Source organism: Falco punctatus, assembly GCF_963210335.1.
Source record: "Falco punctatus genome assembly, chromosome: 6".
Classification (NCBI taxonomy): domain Eukaryota; kingdom Metazoa; phylum Chordata; class Aves; order Falconiformes; family Falconidae; genus Falco; species Falco punctatus.
Window position 1 is genome coordinate 59588600 of NC_137585.1, and position 23210 is coordinate 59611809.

Sequence of the window (23210 nt, forward strand, 5' to 3'; positions counted from 1 at the left end):
AAAACTAAGAATCTGAGGTCTTACTTTTTCAGCCTTTTTAAACTTTGTACATTAGGGAAAAACTAAGAATCTGAGGTCTTACTTTTTCAGCCTTTTTAAACTGTAAGCAGGTGAGAAGTGAGCAAGAGCAATGCAAACATGGGGATTTTTTCAAAATAATTGGGCTGTACAGCTTTCTGCCCATACCCAGCTCATTGTGCTAAATTTCACTTGAGATCTATGCAGGGACAGGCAATGCTTGTATTGTCCAGACAAACATAATGTGATATCCAAATCCCAAAGCTTAATTTTCATCTGATTCGCAAGGTCCACTGATTAATGCTGGCAAAGGATTATAACTCTCATTTTGTGAAAACATCATCTGCAGATGTTTGAGGGCAGGCTGGACTTGTGCTTTATTTGTAGATAGAATCACTAGATGGAGCCAGAGTCATCTCTGCGGGAACGAATTTTACAACCTGGACTGTCCTGGATACCTCAGAATTTCCTTCTTCATAAAGATCTCAGTTCAGTTTCCAAGCACAGAATTTCAGCTGCGTGCATGTATAGCTGGAAGATCACTGCATTGCTAAATTAATAGTGCAGTTTTAGTGCAATTATAATTTTTGTGCAAATTGCATGTGGTTGTAATTTAATCATGGGTTTACATCAAGTGTAGCTGACCAAAGGCTTTAGATTCTTACAGATTGCAGGTCATTATTAGAAAAGAAAAAGAAATATAAAGCGTACTTACTTTCTAGTTTCAAGGTAATATTCAGCTGGAAAAAGAACAACTAGCAGTGAACTGAACTCAGTTGGCCCTGATTTAGAAAAGAGGCAAAGTGACTTTCTGTTGTGCTTTAACCCCAGCCGACGGACAGTGGACAGGCCTTCTCTGTACACTTTAGAAGCAGGGCAGGGGCCCATTCACTGTAATGACCTGACCTGTCATACTTTGATCTAAGGATCTCTCCATTACCTGGTGCTCCACATACCCCTTGTACTGCTACTGGTACCTTGTGGGCTTCAGGAGGGCACATGGTGAATTGGAGGGTCTTTGTGTAGCCCAGAAGCAAGCAGCTGACAGAAGAGACCAACCTCTGTCCTCAGGTATAACAGAAACTAATGGCACCCACAGCAAGAAACCTCCCTCCCAAGATCTCCTTCACCATCCCAGCCCGACCAGCAGTCATCAACGCCAGCAAGAAGCCATCCTCCTGTACATCGTAAAATGTCCCATCACAGCTGAAGGCCCTGTCAGCCTTGCCAATGCCTACACACAGTTTCTGGGATAGAGCATGACAGCAGAAGAGAACAGAGAACAGAAACTATGTCTGCTAGATCAGGGACCTTGGCACTGTTAGTGGTCCACCAGGAGGCAGAGTCAGCGGGTGGATCTAGTAAATGTAGGTGAGGTCATGTCCATGGCATACATGTTCTGGGGGCGGATGGAGCCAAAGCCAATCATGGACAGAGGAACAGGTAGAGTGATTAGAGCTAAAAGCCAATGGTTGGGCTGCATGTGTGACTACCAGCTTGTCCTGGGGTTGTGTCAGGGTGGGTGCTTCACCTCCTACTCCCCTTTACTTGCCAAGGGAGGTGTGGGTTTGGGAGGGTTAGTAGTGTCTCATGCAGCCTTTTGTCAAGGACATGACAGGACCAAAAACATCCTGCACCCAGCTTGCTGTCCCCATGGAGAAGGAGAAAGTAGCTAGACTTCTCCCACTGACCACTTTGGCTTCATCTTTTTTAAATAAATAATTTATTAGAGAAAAAAAATAAATGTGATCTAACTGGGAGCATTTCAAAGCACAGGAAACTATTGATAAAGAAAAGAGGAAGAAAATGCTTGTTCAGTTCCCTCTCTGTCCAGGTCTCTGGTGCCTCTGAGGGCTGTTCATTGGTAAGGGCCGTGTTAAGCCTATCCAACAAGAATAATTAGCAACTCCCTTTTTTTCCTTCCTTGAAAGATCCAAAACACCAGAAGCACACACAGACACAGATACACTTACACGTTTTGCCTCCTACAGCTGCCCCTACTTTCATGAAATGGTCAACAAAACATGGCAGAGCTAAGAGGAAAGTGTGAAGAGTTAGTACTGCGTGGACATTCATAAACACATGCACACAGAGAAGTATTTAATTACACAACTCCTGTTAATAGCCTAGATAGGCATAGCTAAGTTAGTGCTGGAGGGCCACGGCTCCTTCAGCCTATCTGAATTATGTGTACGGATTTTTGCAAGACTCTATGAAGTAAATCAAGGGTATTATTTAAGAAGGAAAAGCACCATGCAAACACAGAAAGCACAACCAGAATGATGATTTCCACAAGTGTTCAGCAGGATAAGGCCTGACCTGCAAAACAACAGGGAATCAGACACATGAACGTTGTTTACAATCTACAACATATTTTCTCTGTAAACCTACCTAAATCTGAGATACAAAACCTTAACTCTTACAACATGCGGTTGTTCTTATGCTCTTGCATGTGTATACGTTTTGGTGTGGGTTTGAAAAAAAATCTAACCATCTTATAGAAGAGTTGGTGAGGCAATACAAATCCCAGCACAGCCCATCCTACTGCCCCAAGAAGCGATCAGACTTGGAATGTTACAACAGAAGTGCTAATCCTGTAGGCACTCTCTGGGAGCACAGGAAATTCCACCAGTGATTTCAGGCTACAAGGTAATGGCAAATGGCTAAGGAAGGAGACAATCAACACATACCCAAGATTGGGATTTCCAGATTGTACTTTAGTAATATACCAAACCAGGTCAGAAAGTCTGTTCTGCAGCAAGCTGCTATTCAGGAGCTTTTATTTTTAACTCCTGCTGAGACATAGTTTTCCTAATTCTGTTTATTCCTGAGTAATTCTGACATGGAAGCAAAGTCCTGCAAAACAGTTGTAACTGAGCTGGTAGGACTAAGCTATACTGTAGGAAAATTAGCTGAACAGCAGATTTGTATTTTGTCAAAGCTATGATTTTTATGGTTGATGGAGGTTTTGGGAAAGCTGTTCTGCAGCATCTCTTCAGATAAGACCTACAATCACGAAATGGTTTGGCAGTCAACCAGAATGGAGCACACTCAAAGAAAAGACAGAAGTACACCTGGAGTGTTGCTCCTTGCTAATATGCATGGCAGATGCCTGTTTCACCGTTTACCCTTTGGCAGCCAGCTATGATGTCAGATAAAGCTGTACCTGATGAAGCAATTTCACTTCCTCTTACTTTGACACTTTCGAATGCTTCCACACCCAGAAAACAACCTCAGAAAAACTGCTCGCCAGTATTTTCCTCACCTAAGAGATTTTTCTTTTAAAAACTTCTAAAAAAATACTGAAAGCACTGAAGAATTATGAAAATCACCTTGTTCTTTGCTGCGTTGTTGCTACTGGATCTCTTTGCTTGCTGCCATCCGCAATATCCATTGCCTGACATAGAAGATGCAAAGTTCATTGAAGACTGTGTGAGAGCTCACAACACATTTAGATCGAAAGTGAATCCACCAGCCAGCAATATGTTGCGTATGGTAAGGGAATGTTTCTGATCTGTTTGAAAGTTAATATAGATTGTGGTGCTGATTTAGCCCATCTAATTCTTCATTTGCTTGTGCTTTTCTTTCCCTTTCTGTCAGTGACTTCTATACTACATATGTTAGCTCCTTGTAGGAAATAGAAAAGGCATTAATTTTCACAGTATTGTTGAATTTTAATAATTTGAAGGGAATTCCTTGTTTAGGGACAGATTACTACCTAAACTTCAGCCAGAGCAAAGGGCTGTATTGCAAAAATTAGTGTTCAGTTCTCAGTATTTCATTTACCTCTTTCTAAGAGAGATAGGGATCTGTTTTGTTAGTCCAGGTTTCATACAGGGATGCTGTCTGATATCAAAAAGTTCCTGAGTAGGCAATTTGCACAACAGGATTTCTTGAAAAATCTATCATCTCCTCTTGTTTCTTACAGGCTAGAACATGTGTGGAAGAAAGGGATTTGTCAGGACATCCATTTAGATACCTAGTTTTCATTTGCTGTAGCAGGGTTTGACAAGTAGGGATACTAATATCTGCAGATCTTCCTATAAATACAATGGATATAAGAACAGTCTATGGATAGGCCTCAGCTTGTTCAGTGGAGAAATAAGGAGAAAGGTAGATAGATAGCTGGGGGAGGTAACTCCAGTCAGTTCGAGTCATTACTCTGAGCTGTTCAGCAGTGCTGCATAGCTTGAAAGGAAGTGAAATGCATAGCTGCATACACAATAGGAATCATTTCTATGAATGCAAGTTCATAGTAAAAGAGTAAAATTCAGAGTATTCATTATTTTAATTTCTTGCCATTTTATAAAACAATGTTTAATCTAAAATGCTAGTGAACAAGAGCAAACATAGCTACTCAGAGCAAAGGTTTAGTGAGCCTGGAATAACAGCAGGACAAATATATAGAGACCTCTTGAATCAAAGTGGTTGCACTGTATTTAAAAGCTCTTGATGGATTTTTCTTGCATGATTTTTTTTCACCCTTTTGCTCATGCAAGTTTTTATTGTCCCTAGCATCGTGTAGCAAAGAGCTCCATAGCCTAACCACAAGCTGTGTGAAGGTATCTCCTTGCATTTGATTTGGACCTGTGAATTCCTAGCTTAGTTTGGTAGTCTCTGGTCTTTGTATTGGAAGGAGCACATAATTATTGCTTATTTATCTACTTCACACAAGATGTCCAGCTGTCTCTGATCAAAGCTGCAGAGCACTGTTGCTTTATGAAAGCAATGGCCATCCTCCTCCATGTTCTCTCTGTCCTTTCCAGTTCTAGTGTCCTCTTAAGGTGGGGTGCTGTGTTGCACACAGCATTTAACAGGACTTGTACAGTTGTGTAATTCTATATCTGGTTTTATTCTCTATTCCATCTCAAGGAATTTCTCACACTTTACTTGCTTTTTGGACTGTGACTAAACATTGATTTATGATTGGTAATAGCCATCTCCAAACCTGTCATCATGAACACAAAGCCAAAACTGGTTGGTTGGTTTGTTTTTTTCTTACATGCCTTAACATCTCCCTGTACTGAATTTTAGCTGCCATTTTATTGCCTGGTCATTCAGTGGCATAAAGTCTTTCTGCAAGTCTCCCAGACTGGTTTCACCCAGGATTGCAGAGATGAGTGAGCCTTTTATTTGCTTTGGCCACATGCTGAGGAGGAAGAAGAACAAAGAGGCAGAAGGTGCTGGGGAAAGGAGCAGCTGTGACTTCTCCTCTCTGTCCTGGGCAGCAGAACAGAATTCCTATCTGACCTAGTGATAATTGCAAAGTGCAAATCCCTGGAAAGCCGACAGCTCCTAGGCACAAAGTCCCTCAAGCCCCTCCACATCTGGGGGTTTCACCTAGTTACCTTCTCTCAGGTGTAGCAGCATAAAGAGTGCCATCCAGCTGTATTTTAACAAGTCAGATACCACAGGACAGTGGATAGATACTACTTGTCCTGCAATACCTAAGGGAGGAAGCAGGAAAAAAAATTGCTATGGGACTAGAAACGTCAAGTCAGAGAAAGAAACTGAATGCAGGGATGGAAAACAGAGGCATAAAGAATCCTTACAAGTTTCTGTTTTAAAATGTTTGAATGCAGTGAAGTCACTGCAGTGCAGGTTATTTTATGTTTTTTTCCTTTGTCTACAGTCCTGGGATGCTGCTTTAGCTAAGACTGCCAAAGCGTGGGCGAAGAAGTGCAAGTTTAAGCACAATACCTACCTTAAAATTCCAGGGAAGGTGCATCCCACCTTTACTCCTGTTGGAGAAAACATCTGGACTGGCACAGCCACCATCTTCTCTGTCGATACAGCTCTCCGTGACTGGTTTAACGAAGTCAGCAGCTATGATTTCAACACCAATAGCTGTACTGGCATGTGTGGTCACTACACCCAGGTGAGTCTTACGTGCCCAGCAGTTTATAATGTAATCGTTTCGCAGAAAATCCAAGTACGGGCTTGAAACAGACTGCTTTGGGACAGCACTTACAGCAGGGGTTTTCACCCCCCAGTTTATTGCTGCATGAGATTGGAAATAAATATTCCAAGCTCCAGGGATGTCTGAGTTCTATTTCCAGTAATGGTAGAAAGAGATTATCCCCTGACCATTTCAAGCTTCCAGGGGAGTCAGGTAATAGATGCAAATCCATCTATCAGTCAGCATTTGTCTCAGCTGCCCTTTGGGTTGTCACTGTTGCTCCTTTGTCAGCTGTTTCAAGCTTCCACAAGAACCTTCCCTTCTCCTTCCTCCCTTGATGCTGTTGCTTTTTCAGGCTTTGAACAGGTGCATTACATATTTCCCTTTGCCCTTCAGGTTGTTTGGGCAGAGAGTTACAAAGTTGGCTGCGCAGTTCACTTCTGCAACAGAGTTGAAAACTTTCCAGGGCTCTTCAGAGCAGCACATTTTGTTTGTGACTATGGGCCAGCGTAAGTTAACTATGGCATTTGTGTGTGGGGGGGTTATTTATTTTTCAAATATCCTATGACTGACATGGTATCAGGTGCCAACAATGATGGGAGCAGTTGTAGCAAATTTCAGAAGAAGTTGTGTCCACATGTCACTGGTCATGGTCACAAATGGGAAACTTCCCCCAGCCATTGAGAGCAGAAGCTGCTGGACATAGCCAGAGCTGCAGAAAATCCCTTTCTAAAAAAAGTGGGTGAGCTGATCATAGCTGCGAGCACTCACCATAACCAAGATGGTGGAATAAAATCTGTTTTGACTTTAGTCTCTGTAGGAAAACTAGGAAAGGTGCAAGCTTTCCACTTGAGAAAGACTACATCTTTCCATGGCCCCACCTGAACTTCAAACAAGACAGTTTTATTGAAGAATTAAAGAGAGCATAGTCCTCTAGTTTATCTCATACCTTGCAATTTCTGGACTTGCCTTTTATAGATTTGTTTTTTAAAATACAGATGGGTAATGAGGGACTAGAGGCAGATTCTCTTATACTTACACCAAATAATACGGTATTGCTTGAGAGATCTCATTAGTGTTGAGGGTCACCAGGTAGTTGCTCCCCATGTCAGTGAGAGCTTTGATCTGATCTAAAAGGAATTTCAAACAATTGCAATGATCAGGTTTTTTGTGATAAAGGGATTCCCTCCCCCCCATAATATCTTTTCATGACATATTATTTAAGAGTCTGATGAAACCATAAAGTATTTAAGGTGTTTTTCAAATGCCTGAGCTAAAAAAATACTGTTCTTCTGCTCTTCAGGGGGAATTACCCAAGAAAACCATACAAAGCAGGAAGACCATGCAATGGATGCAGTAATGAGAAGTGTGTAGACAAGCTCTGTGGTAAGAACCAAAGTGATCAACTAAGAAAATTGCATAGAAATAGAAGTGGCATAATTATCAGTGGAAATACCGCAATGAGTCAGTTTGTACTAAGTACACAGAGGGTCTATAGCCCACCACATAGCAACAGTATCAAACCCTGGTAAGAATAGTACAAGGAGGAATTAATTGAAATACTTTGCTGTTGAAGGCTCTTGGAGGTAGAAGCCAGAGTTTCTGATGAAGAGAAGTATCAGTCAGCCTCCTTTCTGCCCGTTATCTGATCAGGAAGTCAAATCTAAAACCTTAGCCCCAACAAATATTTCCTGTCTGGTTCTTCTTTCCTATAGAAACAGTATACTTAACTGCTGCTTTCTTGCTTGTTTAGTATGTCCTATCACATTTTCCAGACAACTATAGTTCTGAACCAATAAGACTATACTGAAAAGCACATTTATGTCTAACTTCCACAATTTTCTGAACTACAGCAGTGGGAGCTTGTTTTTCCAAAGCAGTTTGCAGCTGTGGACCTTTGTCATTACACCTAGTTCCAAATTAGTCAGAAATAGTGTTGTAAATAAACAGAAATTAAAGGATATGAAGCAATGTCTTAAATAAAATACTAATTTTATACAGAGATTTAATGGGGATAGTCTGTACTAGCCAGGCTCTAGGTAGCTTCAGCTGTAGAAATAATTGAGCATTTGGTAGTCTCATTTTCTTCTGTGATATCCTGGCTGACTCATCTTGAAGTCTCAGACCGATGCATCACAGAAAAACTAGAAACATCTCAAAGACTAGGGGGAGGGAGAGGAGGAAGAGAGTTTTTAAAAATCAAGTGCTAGATCATACAACTTGTTTTACCATATCCTCCTATAGGGCAAATCAGCAGTTCTAATAGAATGCACATAGGCAATCCTGTAAATGCATCAAAGCTCTTAGTAAAGGTGTACTACTTTGATAAATGTAGTAGCTATGTTTGTCTGTCTGAAACTACTTAAATTTGGTTTGTGTATCAATTTAAAAAAAAAAAAATCCATGGTTTTTTATGTGCTATTCCCTCCTCCCCATGACACAAATTCTTCCTAATACATCTGTTTCTTTTCTGCTTCTCTTTCGATTCCATAAAAACTATGAGCCCCACACCAGTTGGGAATGTACTCTTGCTGGCCTGCTTCCCCCTTGCAGGATGTTTTAGGCACTGACTGGCATCATCGGTGCAATCAGCCAGGCACGAGCAACAGCTTGCTTCTTTACATTAAGAATCACCACTGAATAATACTGACATTTATTTCCTCTTCTGATCTCTTTACAGAAAATACAGAACGTGAGAAGCTGATAAGTATGTATCAAATTGTTCTTAATCGCTTTCTTCTAGATGTGGCAAAGTCTGATGGATCAACACCTGTTTTCTCCTTGATTTTTAGATTATGCCTACTGGCATCCAGACTGGGATACACAGCCCCAGCCACCGCGGCCCCATCCCCCCAGGCCTTCCACGCCATCATACATCCCACCTGCTGAGCACCCGCGTCCCTGGTGTGACCGATACTGTCTTAGTGTTGCGATTTTAAGGCCACTGTTTTTGGTACTGAGTGTCGGTGCTGTTCTTTTATTACAACAGCGGTTTCCTCACGCATTTTTTTATGCATAATAATCAGTTAAGGTACTGATGGTGATCCTACTGCTGTATTGCTCTCAGAGAGTTGCACACATTTAAAAAACCACTTGGCCAGCTCTCCATTATCCTCGTAATGTTTATCCAGCATAGAAAAAACTTCTTCCTCACTCAAGGCAAGATATAAGTGGCTGTGCACAAAGTAAGTATAATTTATTGGCAGTAGCTGCAACACATTTCTATGTCTGTGTGAGGCTCGTAGCTCTGGCTTGGGGTAGATTGCTAGAGGGACTATGTAGACTATATATTACTATATATGCTAGCAAGCATCCTGGAATCCTGGGGCACCACAAAGACATGTCTGAAGCAGCACTCTGTATCCAAAAGAAGCAATAGCTCATCTTCATTAACCTTTAATTATACCAGACATTGTTTTCCCCAGATAATGGAGATTCAACTATATGTATTACTTTTTATGAACAGAAGGAGTAAAGCGTGTCCTTTACTATTTTTTTCTTTCTGTTTTCTCCCCCATCCTGCTGGGGAAGGGGGAGTGAGTGGGCAGCGGCTATGTGGGAGCTTCGTTGCTGGCAGGGGTCACCCCATCCCGTTACTCTGCTCTAACAAGAGGTCTGTAAGGGAGCTGTGAACATAGTGCTTCTCATCCGTGACTACCTCAGAGGGCCTTTTCGCCTGTAAGCTGTCTCCCCATGAAGAGCTGGAGGTGCGAGACTCACAGGACTTAATGTGCGCTTGTGGGGCGGCTGTTGCAGGCTCACAGCATGACTCCAGACCACCAACCTGAATGTGGCCTTGCCACCAGCTCCAACACAGGGCTGCATGTGCTGAAGTGATAACCAGGACCTACACCCAGGTGTTCAAAGGATGCAAACTCCTAGAACAAAACCTGGAGTGGGAAGAAACCCAACTGCATTCCCACAGAAATGTCCAAGTTGGGACTGTGGGAAAGGGCCTGAGTTTGATGGACAGGTGATAGTTAAGGGCAGTGTGAGGAAGAGGGTGGTGATGGTGGTGTGTCTGAGCGGGGAGTGTTGGGCACCCAAGGCAACATGCGTGGGGCATCAGCTCCCAGCGCCTTGGTGTGAAACCCAGCATGGGTGCCAGACAGCACCAACCTTCATAGCATCCAGCTCTGCTGGGGGCTTGGGCTGCGGGGAATGAACTACAAACTGCTAAAGTTTGGGAGGAGAAACTGATGGCAACACATAGCACATGTGATCACAGGAGAAATCCATCAATAAATGCAGCATATTTAAACTGCAGTTCTCAGGCAAACCTAACCCTCCAATAACTCAATTTATACTGTAGTAATAGTTTAAATAAATTCTCACAGTGATTTGGCTCAGACTAACAGCCTTAACAGGAATGCTATTTTCATGAAAAGCAGAAAAATTATCCAAAACTTTACTGCGATCCATAGTGATTGCTATGGATGAGATGGTGGGGGCAAAAGAAACAAAAACAAAGCCCAAAGGACAGGAGAGAAGCAGCTTACCCACCACAATCAAAGAAAGAAGAAAAAAAGAGAGAGACAAAGCTGCCACAGCTCTGATGTGAACTTGTAGCTTAATTTCCTTATTCTCATAGCAACGCTTTTGAAACATGACTCGCTTCCTGTGACCAACGCCATATTCAATTACCATGGGTAAGATAAGTCCAGCCCCCAAGCCTTCCAAGCAAAACGCTGCTGGTGCAGCAAAAAACACCTCATTACAGCTCAAACACTCTGCTCTTAAAACTGGAAGACCAGAGGCTGTGAATCATGACAAGCACATTTTCTGCCTGCGTGCTGGCTTTACTGCACTTCTGTTGTTTCTCTGACTCCTACGAACCACCGGAGTTGCCTGATGTTGGAGATCCAAACTTTATTGAGGAATGTGTGCAAACCCATAACAGATTCCGCTCTGGAGTGAATCCACCAGCTAGCAACATGCTGTACATGGTAAGGGAATCTTCATGACTTACATGCAAGTGTGTAGCATTGTGATGGTGCTTATGATTTTCAAAGATTGCTTTTGTGATCCAATGCAAAGAAATAGAAAAAAAAACAACCAACCCCAACTTCCTGGAGTCAAAAGAGCTTTTTCTTTCAAGAGGAGAGGAAGAGGCTCTGATTATCACATTGCTATATATGATCAGATATGTGTCATTTTGCCTGGCTTCATTTCCTGATTTGAAACCCAAGATTTCAACCCTCAACCTTTAACACTGTCATTTTGTGCTGTGAAAAACCTCCTCATTCAAGGCACTGCAGCTCAGCAGCCTGAGGCATAATTTACGTGCAGATCTAAGCACAACCTTTCATACTTGAGTCGACAAGGGCAGAGACCGTTGCCAAACGACATTGGAGAGCTTTCCCTGAGCTTTCTTTGCAAAGCTCTCATGGGCTGAGCCAACAGAGCAGCTGTTCCTAGGTGCCAGGGCTGCAGGGAAGCCAAAAAGCAACAAGTGCAGCAGAAGCGAGCGCTGGAGGCATGGGGTCGCACACCATTCTGCCCCACGCCTTCTCCCTGGCCGCATCAGGGGGCAATATCTGCAGCCACTGTGCAAAAGACAGCCGGTTGTGATTCAAAATTTATCCAAAAGTTGCCACCTCTCACTTCAGATGGCTCGTGACACTTGTCTCCACACTGGGTGACACATGGAAAACCCAGCAAGAGGAAGCTGTAAATGCATGCACAAAGCCGGGCTTACGGCTGAGAAGCCCATCTCTGATTTGTGAGATGTTCAATTCCAGTAGCTTGGGAGCTGTCTCTTGCAATATCCATCACCTTTTGTGCTTTGACTGGTTAATACTTAAGATACCATGTTTCTCTTTGGGTTCATCTCCACAGACCTTCTCAGACCACTGCTATTGTCCTAATTGTGATCTCTTTCCTTTTGCTCCTCTTTCTTACTATCTCGCATGGTCACCACCAGGAGAGGGCATAACCACGTCTGTAATTAGCAACACACCAACCAAAGTTCAAAAAATAAAAAGCTCATTTTCCATTTCTGGTTGTCAAACACTGAAAAGGTGATTCCCCATTAGGGAGGGGTAAGTGAGCAGTGAGCAAGCCCGAGTTGCAAAACTGACAGGAAACAGTTTAGTTTCTCTTCTAGATGTATTTTTTACTCTATCTTTCTCCAGCCAGGCATCCTGAACTTCCAGTACGTATTGCTCTAGACTCTGTTTCCTTTACTGGCCCTATGCTAACAAAATCTTGCTATGACGCATTTAAAAAGCAGCAGTCATCTTTTAAAACCATGTCTATTTTTTCCTTTTGAAAAAGAAGTGAAGTCTGAAAAAAAATGGCTTCATAAACAAACAAACATATATTATTACAAATAAAACAAGAACTAAATAATGGTAAATTTCTTTTAAAACACTGCAAAACCCCTAGTCTGAAGTATGACCTCTCCCAGGAAGAATTTAATGTGGAGAAAACAGTAAATTACATGACAAAATCTATTTTGAAAGTAAAAGCATCAGAATTTAAACCAGCATATATATTCATTTTTTAATGGCCTTTAGCACTTTAAAAAATGAGGAAATTAAGATGACTTCTTTATTTAACAGGGAACTTCTGTTTGTTGTAGATAATTGTCCATGCAGATATGTAAAAATGAAGACTATGAACTCAGGGCATTTACACCTTTTGGAAAAATATTTTTTAAAAAGAAAATAAAAGACAGAAAGTCCTTTAACCACAAGTAATGAAGATCAGCCATCTCTATTTATAATACGTTTATTATAAAATGAGAAGGCTGATCTAAATTTTTTTTCATCTGACAAATGTGACCCCTTTCCCATTCACCCAAAGCATCGCTTACATCTGTTCCAAGGCTTTTCAAAACCAGAAGAGTGCCACCAGTTTCATCAGGGCGTCACAACAATCTCCTTTGACTTATTGCTGCCTCTAATCACTTTTCACCTGCCATACATTCAATTTTCCCTACCTAAATCAACAAGCACTTCATCTGTTACAAAACCAAAACCGGGAAATATTTCATGGGGGAAAAAAATTGTAATTACTATTTTCTCAAACAGCAATGATATCTATATGCAAACCTCCATGTCTTGTGCATTTTCCCCCATGCAGTTTAATCCAATCTTTTTGCATAAATGCAGTTGCATAACAAGTGAGTATAACTATAGTTATACTAAAGATCATTCTGAACTATGTTTCTGCACATTGCTTTTTCAGCTGCCAGCCAGTTTAAGCAGTCGCACACACAAAAGAAAAAGTACATTTAAACTTATTAATATACCCTTAAACTTCTTATTATGTATATCTTTATCAAATTTAAACTTATTATTAATACTAGTATAGGATGAAGAAGAAAAGAGGTGTGGGGACTCTTAAAAAGCAGAATGTGAAATACAAGACTGTGAAGCACTAAGGTGCATCCACCACTATCATACATCTTTCATCATGGTCTTCTCCTTGCGACCTCAGAGCACTGCCAAGAGCTAAACCTCAGCCTCTGTCTTAACTTGCGGTAATGCTAGGATAGAAGATAACTTCTGTACAATGCCAGATTGTATTCATTGTCCTTAAAAGTTATTGTCTAAGGAAATATCAACTGCTCACTTGAAATAAGGCCTCCTGCCCCAAGTTCACCTTTAATATTCAGTACACTGGGATCCTAGGCAAAATATTTATGTGTTCATTTTGTGGGTGTATTGGGTTTTCATGGCCAGGTTTTGGTAGCAGGGTGGCTTCTGTGAGAAGATGCAAGAAGCTTCCCCCATGTCTGATACAGCCAGTGCTAACTGGCTCCAAGACGGACCTGCCACTGGCCAAGGCTGAGCCCATCAGTGATGGTGGTAGTGCCTCTGGGATATGTATTTAAGAACAGGGGGGAAAACCTGCACAACTGCAGCCAGGAGAGAGGAGTGAGGCTATGTGAGAGCAGCAGCGCTGCAGACACCCAGGTCAGGGCAGGAGGCAGGAGGGGCTCCAGGTGCCGGAGCAGATTCCCCTGCAGCCCACGGTGAAGCCCGTGGTGGGGCAGGCTGTGCCCCTCAGCCCATGGAGGACCCCACACTGGAGCAGGCATATGCCCAAAGGAGGGTTTGACCCCACGGGAAGTCCTCGCTGGAGCAGGACCTGCGGCCACATGGAGAGAGGAGCCCAGGCTGGGGCAGGTTTGCTGGCCGGGCTGGTGACCCCGCGGGGGACCCAGGCTGGAGCAGCCTGTGCCTGAAGGGCTGCGCCCCGTGGGAGGGAGCCCAGGCTGGGGCAGGGGCAGAGTGTGAGGAGCCTCCCCCTGCGGAGGAAGGAGCAGCAGAGACAGCGTGGGATGGACCCACCGCAGCCCCCACTGCCCGGCCTCTGCACCGCTGCGGGGAGCGGGGAGAGAGATGGGGACTGAAGTTGAGCCTGGGGAGAAGGGTGGGCTGGTTTTATTTCTCATTATCCTACTTTGATTTGATCAGTAATAAATTAAACTAATCTCCCCAAGCTGCATCTGTTTTGCCCGTGATGGTAATTGGTGAGTGATCTCTCCCTGCCCTTATCCTGACCCACGAGCCTTTCGTTGTATTTTCTCTCCCCTGTCCAGCTGAGGAGGGGAGTGACGGAGCGGCTGTGGTGGGCACCTGGTGTCCAGCCAGGGTCAACCCAGTACAGTGGATGAATACACCTCCTGAAATGTTAGCCATAGGAAGAAATGGAAGACATACGTTACAAAATATTTTCAGATCTCTGTAGATGTATTTTGGTATGATCTTGCAATTTCTAATTACTTATTGGTAGCATAAACAATACACAAATTGTTTCAGACTTATCTATGGTACAAAAAAGTTGTATTATGTAAAACATAGTTATAAAATCCAACAACTACCTTGTCCTTAGTCACTGTTACTGATCTGTTCAAAACACTTTCTCTAGTGATTTTGTTGTTTGCAGAAGCAACTGACATATTTAATCCATATAAACAAGGTCAAATTAAAAAAGTTTATATTTTAAAACAGTCCAATCCAAAATAGTTCAGCAGTGCTGAACAGCTTCATTGACATGACACAAAGTGTAACTAGTCATACACTCATGGTACTGCATTTTCCAGGAGGTACGATACTGTATTTGCTGAATCAAGTTGTCTGCACAAGAAAAGCCAGCAAAACCAAGCACCACCTCCAGTGCAAAGGACATTTATCTAACTTATTTGCTTGTATGGTGACATTCTGTAGGACTGCACAGCAAGTGAATAAGTGACTCCACAAATATGAATTCAGCATTAACATTTGAGGCCACCAAACACAAAGATGCAACCTGAGGGGTTGAGTTTAAACTGTCCCAGAAATCCCAGTGTGCTTGTGAACTGACCTGCAAGCAGTGGCCTTAATGCATGAGGCTGCACAAGACTCCAGCCTGACTGGTATGGTAAGCATACCCCCCAGACTCCAGATTTCCTGTAAATTCACTGTTTAAAGTACATTGACATTCTCTCATGGCCGGCACAGCCTGGAAGTGCACATTGTGCCCCAAACACTGTGTTTGACTGATGTGTGTCACTCTCTTGGTGTCCAACAAACCAGTCAGCCAAGATCGCCCACCACCCCCAAAACTTTCTCGAGTTTAATGAGTAATTAAATTCAAATAAGAAATTAACCTCCAAGCCAACCTCCATGTAGCTCTGTAAGTCTCAGCAGAAGCAAAAAACAAATGAACCCAAAGCATACATGCTACTGAGACCCATCTTCTCCTGAAAGTTGCTCTGAATTACTGCATTGCTAAGGTACAAAAAAAGTGATTTTTAGTTGTCTTTATTTTGCAGAGCTGGGATCCAGATTTGGCAAAGACCGCAAAAGCTTGGGCAAAGAAATGCCTGTTTAAACATAATACATACCTCAAAGATCCAGGGCAGGCTCACCCCAAATTTACCCCTGTTGGAGAAAACCTCTGGACCGGCTCACTTTCTATTTTTACTGTGCAAGGAGCTATCACCTCTTGGTACAACGAGGTCAGCGCCTACACTTATGCCACCAATAACTGCAGAGGAGCATGTGGCCACTATACGCAGGTAAGCATTGCATTTCTCCATCTAAACCATGAACCATCACTGCTGTTTTGACACAGAAACTCTAGATTTCTGTTGAAGCTTCAATGAACTGTTTTCCAGTAAGTGCTGTAGACTTATTTTATGTCTGTGTGCACAAGACATTCTCATGTCCCCATTTTAGGTAGGAAAAGAGTTGCTGCATTTTTATTTTAATTATGCCAGTTGTATTTTGTTTCCAGGAGGAAAACAGGACAGCCATCAAGCAGTCACATTTAGCCAAGCAGTGGCCAAAACCCAGGCAACAGCAATGGCTGTGGGCTGCAGTGCACAGTGTGACAAGGTCCCAGCTCTGGCAGGCAGCCTCCACGTGCCAAGGGCTGGGGAAATACTGGCACGTAAAGAGATGTCTGCAGCTCTGCAAGCATCACGTGCCCATTTTTCCCAACCACAATTCCCAAAGGAAGAGGACAAAGTGAGTCAGGGGAGCGCCACTGCCATGCAACCCCACAATCGCTAACCACGGTTATGGGACAGCAGGACAGCTTGCAGCAGTGGCTTTAGGGATTAGATTTTGACCTGAGGCTATTTAATATTTTCTGCAGAGATATACATATGCATTTAGGACTTCAAGAGACATGCTGAAACTGGTGGGGTGCCTGAACAACACATGCAGGTATTTGTGTGCAAAGAAGATATTTGTATGCAGGAGCTGTGAGAGGTGACAGAATGTTGCTTTTTGGTATTGTTCATAAGGACACAGCAAGAATAAGCCTCTGGAATTGGTGAAATGCACCTTACCTGGCACTAAGGCACAGGGCTGTGTATGACGTTGTTTGTAGAGGAGCAGTCCTGGCAGTTGTGCGGGAGAGAATGAGAAAATAAGCTGGAGAGGGACTTTTTACAAGGGCATGTAGTGATAGGACAAGGGGTAATGGCTTTAAACTGGATGAGGGAAGATTTAGATTAGATATTAGGAAGAAATTAACTGTGAGGGTGGTGAGGCACTGGAACAGGTTGCCCAGAGAAGCTGTGGACACCCCATCCCTGGAAGTGTTCCAGGCCAGGCTGGATGGGGCTTTGAGCTACATGGTCTAGTGGGAGGTGTCCCTGCCCACGGCAGGGAGGTTGGAATGGGATGATCTTTAAGGTCCCTTCCAACCCAAACCATTCTATGATTCTAAGATTATTCTCACTTGGAGTCAACAGTGATAGTGACTGCAGCTAGAAGCCATGTGTCTGCCAGCTTTGGGAGGCATCCTTGGGTCTGCACCATCAGGGAACGCCTTGTTCCTCTTCCTCCTTCCCAGCTGTGCAGAAAAGAAGTTTCCCCTGGGTACAATTACTGCAGTTACCACAACCACATCCCCAGCATATGCTTCAGCCTGTGGCTGCCTGGGATGGGGACAGTCCTGTGATTCGGTCCTTCACCATCCTTGGGGATGCGGTTGTCTATACATTGGAGCAGCCTCTTCTCTGCTGCTGCACTGAAAACACCATTAGGAGCCTGAGGATTGTCCCCTGTTCCCAGAGCTGGCACCAAACAGGCACAAACAGAAAGGGCTAGGCCTCCTCTTCGAGTCAGTGGAAGCACAAGTGTGTTTCTTTATCTCCTGTGCTGCCAGAACCTCTCCACATCTCTCACGTAGTCAGTCATTGCTACTGTTGTACCTCCCTCAGGTACAGCTGCGCCTTCGTCTCCCCTCTGTTTCTGTCACGGGGTTTATTTTCCCAGGACGGAGGCATTTGGCTGCACTGTACTCTTTGAGCTGCATACAGGATGCTGGATCGAACTGAACGGCCTCTGGTAGACAGAGGATCACTAGATGGTGTCGTGCCCTCACCTCTAGATTATCTTAGTCATGGCCATGATGCCAAAAGCTAGGACCACAGCCTGGACACACTCCTTCTCCCTGCTCTTCCTGTAACACCAGTGCCTTCTGGCAGTTTGGCTATATGTCTCTGCTGGATTTAGTACAGGGACAATCAGCCCACACAGGAGCCGTAGCAGATCATGCAGCCTTTTCTGCACAGATTTGATCTGTTCTTCCTCAGCAGGAAAGACAGAAAGTTAATGGATTACCTTAAAGCAAAGGAGATGAACTTCACTTTCTCCTTTGCAAGAAAGGAAAACTACCTGTTACAGCCAGTTAATCTTTCTTTCAGCATCATTTTAACAAATATGTGGTAAATTGGACAAAACAACCGGGCGTTTTTCAAAACAAACTGTGATTTTGAGACCCATCACTGCTGCTTTCCCACGTGAAGCCTGCCCAAGGAGTGCTCTTCAGCCAGTTTGCTGTCATGGAGCAGAGGAGGGCAGGTTTTCTCTGTAACACTGCACATGCTGCTTTGTCACCGGTGTACCCATCTGTCTTTGCAGATCGTTTGGGCTACAAGCTACAAGGTTGGCTGTGCTGTCCACTTCTGTCCCAGGGTGGCATTCTCCTCCATAACCAACGCAGCACACTTCATCTGCAACTACGGGCCAGCGTAAGGTTTTCCATTACAAATTTTTCAGTGTTTGGGTCCTACCCGTTCCCTCCCACAACGTCCAACTGCGTTAGATTAGTCCATCTATTTGTGTGTTTTGTGGGAGGAAATGGTCCCAAAAACAGAGCAAGAGGTATGCCTCTGCCCAGTCAGCTTTTTTTTGCTAGATGAAGGCTATGTATTGGAGCCAAAAAGCAGTGGCATGGTAGAAATGATAAAATATGAGATACTGACATGAAAAGAGAAGTTATAATTTGAAAATTAAACCCTTGCTCCTGAGTGCCAAGATGGCCCTTAATGGTTGCCAAGGTGCAAGCCCAAAGTCTGGAAATATTTCCACATGTGCCTGCAGAATTAAGTCTCTAGGTCAATGGTTTGGATAAATATTGAAGTGTGCAATGCTTGCAGCTACAGTCTTGGCAGCTGAAGGCTCTTTATGAGGCTGGGGCTGCTCAAGGCAAAATTTTATCCAGACGTCCTTCATGTGCACAATCAGTAGGAAATCTAGCTAGGATGAATGTTTTTTACCCTTCTCCAGCTAACTAATGTCACCACAGCCTAAATACAGCTTTAAAATTTTTACATGCATACGATGTTAGGCTGAAACCAGGCCAGCCCATGAACTTGAGCAAGTTTGGCATTCCTGTTGCCCATGCTTCATTCTTGGAAGAATACGTACCTCTGGTCAGACACCTTGAAATGACTAAAGTGCCAAAGCAACAAACCCACCCCCCCAGAAGCCCCACACCCAAACAGGCTGAGGGAGCATTGCCGCTGCTGGTTCTCAAGCCAAAAGCCACTGATCATCCAGGTCAGCCTCTTCTCTCCCTTCTTGGCCCTAGCTATGCATCCCACCGTACTAGATGGTGCAGAAACCCTGCACACAGGCAAGCAGTCCAGTGCTGCCATGAGGTGCTCTTAGTCCCTCAAGCCTCCCAAAGACATAAGATAAGCCTTCCTCCTCCTGCCAATATCTGTGTTGTGCAGAGGACTGAAATCACGCTGGATTACTTGCTCTGCGTTGGCAGGGACCCCATGGGGAAGAGGAGTGGTGCCCTCACCCTCAGCAGCACCCAGCAGAGCAGGCAGGGTGCTCTCTGTGGAGGCAAGGGGCTCTGGAGGAGGCTTTAAAGCTGGGCCTTCCCTGCTGGGTGAGGACACTGCAAACAGGCTGTTGCATACTAAGAAGCGGGGTAATGTCACATCCAGCTTTTGCTTTTGAGAAACAGCAACTGAAGTTCTTCATTTATCTAACCCTTAACTATTTTCAACTCTGCCAAGGGGCAAAGCAAGATGCACGCACAATTTCAATTCCTAAAGTGAATATACTCCAAAGGATTTTCTTCCGATTAAACCAAGCAATGAAAGCCTCACCTTGCTGAAAGTAATGAGGTTTTTCCACGAAGTTTAGCACTGCTGAGATTGCATGCATATAAAATCCCTCTCGGTACGTTTATGGTCCGTTTGAGGCATGCTGTAAATCTCACTTTGGTCATGCTCCAAGCACAGCAAACCACTGAGCTGCATTTGGTGCAGTTATCAGTGGTGGGCAGGTAATAATCAAGCCAAGAGCTTGGGCAGAGAGAGGCAGCTGATGCCACACGTGCTGCTGGCAGAGGGAGAAAGTGTGGGGATACACACATCACTCCTAAAATATTTACCAACAAACGGATGAAATCACCACCTATGAGAGATTCCTCTTCAAGGTTAAATACACATGTACATACACAGTAGCTGAACCTGCTTTGTTCCCGTAGCTAGAGCCAGCTTTGACAGCCCGCAGTCTCCATACACACAAATTATCCAGCTCTGAGACTATTTTAATTCCCACGTTAGCAATACTGCTGTCTCCAGGTTCCTAAACAGCAGGGTGACCCATTAATCTCTTCTGCTTTGCTGCATGTCTTGGGCACAGGGCACTCAAACACAGACCATCCAAAACCCATCTCCCTATCAACACAAGCAGAGCAAAACCCAGGTTAAAAACTAATTAGCGGTAGGTATTAATGTTATCCTCCCAAGGGCCGACTGAGAGCCATGTGTTACTTTCCTTTGCAGTGGGAACTACCCAGGGCGCCCATACAAGACAGGAGCAGCGTGCAGTGACTGCAATGGTGATCAGTGTGCCAGCCAGCTGTGTAGTAAGTAGAAGGCAACCAGCCCTCCTCCCCAAGCACAGGTAGAAAGGGAAAGAGCACATAAGAAATACTGGCAGGAGCAGGCACAGTGCTTTCCTGTTCCTAAATATAGTCTGAGCAACCGCAGCCAGAAGCCAAGTGAGCAGTGATGCACAAAGACAGGGGAAGAGGGTGGAAAGAGCAGTTTTCTACCCTGGGGAGTGATGGGGTGAGGTCTGCTCTTCAGATGCTGGAGGTTATGATACAGGAGATATAGTGGCTGCATTTTAAGGTGTTATTTACCCCCACCAGAAGTTACTGCTTGCAGAAATAGGAAGCATAGAAGGGGATACATGTCCCCTCCTGGAGGTTCCAGGTTGCTACTTGGTGCACGAGCTGTGGCTCGAGCTGGTGCAGGTCCAAGCAAGCCTTGCCCCCACGGTGCCACTGTGGGAGGGGAGAGCTGCCACAGCACTGCCAAAGCTGCTCGCTCCAGTGAACGTCAGCCAGGCCATCTGCTTTCCCCTAAGCACTGGGAGACAGCCAGGCTGACACTTGAGAGCCCCTCACAGGGACGTGGTGCTCAGCCTGAGCTCCTGGCAGCCCACCTGATTCTCCTGCACTTGGCTTTGCAATGGCTGGATGGAGTCAGGATGAGAAGAGACCTTCTGCAAGTCCCATAAGAAGGCCAAGGCATTGTGCTGTGGACATCTGCAGGGAGGGGAACTGAGGGTACGGTCACACTTTTTCCCAGCACTTGACCTCAGGTGAACTAGCAGAGTAGGAAAGTGGCTTTAAAACACCAGCACTGCAGGAACAAGAGGGATTTCCTGATGCATGGGACTGTTTGTTAGCTACAGGCTGAGGACTTTAAATGCAAGACACTGGGCAAAAGCCAAAGTGATCTTGGGAAGCGTGCCTGGAGGAGCGAGCTCTCTCTATGCCAGCCACTGGTGGGAGAAATCAACACAGTGCGCTCCTCAGCAAGGCCTGGGAGTCGCTGCAGGGCTCTCCCGAAGTCAGCAGGTCTTTGCTTCTTCTTGGAAAGAAATACAGCTCCCATAGATGTGTTTTGAGCCCATCATGAGGCTCACACTTCGTTCTCTTTTACTAAGACTCAAATTGTTTATAACATGTAAATCTGCTTACATTCACTTCTTTTCTCTCTCCAGAAAATGCAGAGCGTGACAAAGTCATTAGTGAGTATCACCAGAATTACTGCTTCCACTTGTTGCCCCTGGTGCAGTTATACTTTAAAACAAAAATTGTGTTTTGTTCATAGGCGATTCCAGGTGGTATCCAGACTGGGACAGACCTGCATGTGATGAGTACTGTATCACCGTTATTGCTTTAAGGCCATTACTCCTTGCCCTGACAATTCTGGCCACCTGGCTTCTACCAAAGTACTGGTCTATAGCACCCACCAGCGAGTGACACACAGGCAGAAGACCATGAGACCACTTAGGTCAACTCATCCTTTCCCTGCACATAACAGGGCAGCACAAAGATTGGTAGAGACGTTGTTTACATCCACAGGTGATTTAGATGTATGGATACACCCTCTTCATTGCAGGCAGCAGCTAGAAGAGCTGATAAGCAGCTTTCTCATTGCTGAGAACCAGGAACTGGTTTTTAATTACCCATGTATTTCTTCAAAGTGGAGCAGTGTGAGCAGGATCCGGTGGGCAAGGGAGCACGCTGCCCAGGCAGCACACTGAGGCACAGGCAGCTGCCCCCCCCCCGGCCCCCACTTTCTTAGGAAGGGCTGGAGGGTGCCCAGCCCAGGAACCTGCCGAGGTCCCAGGCAGAGCACACACCTTCCTTGTTCCTATTGTGCTCTCCTTGGACACTCCTCCAGCAAGATGAACAGTAGCCTGGGGAGGTTTTTCATTTAAATGTTTTTTTGAAGGATTTTTGGAACCCTGTGAGCTCTGGCATTTGCATCCTGGGGAAGTCAGTGTCTTTCCCAGTCTCATAGTGCACTGGGGCTACTGGTACTTCTCTTTGCTTAGAATTTGATTTGAAACGCTCGTCATCAGTGCCAAGACATAGTTTCACCTGTAGTTACACATGATTATTTATCAACACAATCTTTCTGGTGTTTTTTTTTTTTTTCTTTTTTCTGAGCATAGAGGTTTTTTTGGCTGCTGTTTCCAACAATAAATCATTATTTCATGCTTCTCATGTATGGCAATCATTCATTTGCAACATGAGCTAAAGCTTCATTGCTGGTGCACAAACCCCCACATTCGACTCCAACCTCTGCAATGCTGAGAACTACAACACTGGGAAAGACAGCATATAACTCTAAATAAAATCATGCTGTGCCCGTAGTTATGCCTTTGGTTCAACAGCTGCCAAAGGACGAGTCTCCTGGATCCCTCACATATGAAGCAGGCAGAAAGCAGCAGAGGCAGCTGCTGTGTCCAGCTGGGCATGTCCTCTACTGACTGCAGTTGCTCAGCTGGAGCAGCGGCTGGAAGGAGCAGAGCTGTACAAACTCACAGCTGGACTGTAGCGATCTGTATCTATAAGAACACATAAAACATATCTAAACAGATGCCTCTGCTCCATGCCCCTCTGCAGGGCACAGAGATGTGCTGCTGTTTGGGAAATCAGGAAGCTCCCCTCGCCACTTAGTTTCCAAGATACTGCCCCTGCAGCACCTGCCAGTGTTTCTGCACACCTGCTACTG

General features: G+C 44.5%; 1 protein-coding gene across 1 annotated transcript; it reads left to right on the top strand.

The window, feature by feature from the left end:
- Positions 1-3200: 3200 nt before the first annotated feature.
- On the top strand, positions 3201-22694 carry GLIPR1 (GLI pathogenesis related 1). Its single transcript, XM_080393451.1, has 12 exons — positions 3201-3513; positions 5651-5896; positions 6314-6426; positions 7221-7303; positions 8598-8624; positions 8710-8930; positions 10681-10863; positions 15684-15929; positions 18289-18398; positions 20457-20539; positions 21688-21714; positions 21798-22694. Exons 1-12 carry the CDS (start codon positions 3340-3342, stop codon positions 21947-21949), a joined length of 1665 nt encoding a protein of 554 aa, XP_080249577.1. The 5' UTR covers positions 3201-3339; the 3' UTR covers positions 21950-22694.
- The last annotated feature ends 516 nt before the right edge of the window (positions 22695-23210 follow it).

Excerpts from the sequence above, each read along its gene's own strand:
- GLIPR1 (XM_080393451.1), top strand. The coding sequence starts at position 3,340 with ATGAAAATCACCTTGTTCTTTGCTGCGTTGTTGCTACTGGATCTCTTT. Across the intron at positions 5,897-6,313 it reads TGTGTGGTCACTACACCCAG|GTTGTTTGGGCAGAGAGTTA; the intron begins GTGAGTCTTACG and ends TTTGCCCTTCAG. Across the intron at positions 21,715-21,797 it reads AGAGCGTGACAAAGTCATTA|GCGATTCCAGGTGGTATCCA; the intron begins GTGAGTATCACC and ends TTTTGTTCATAG.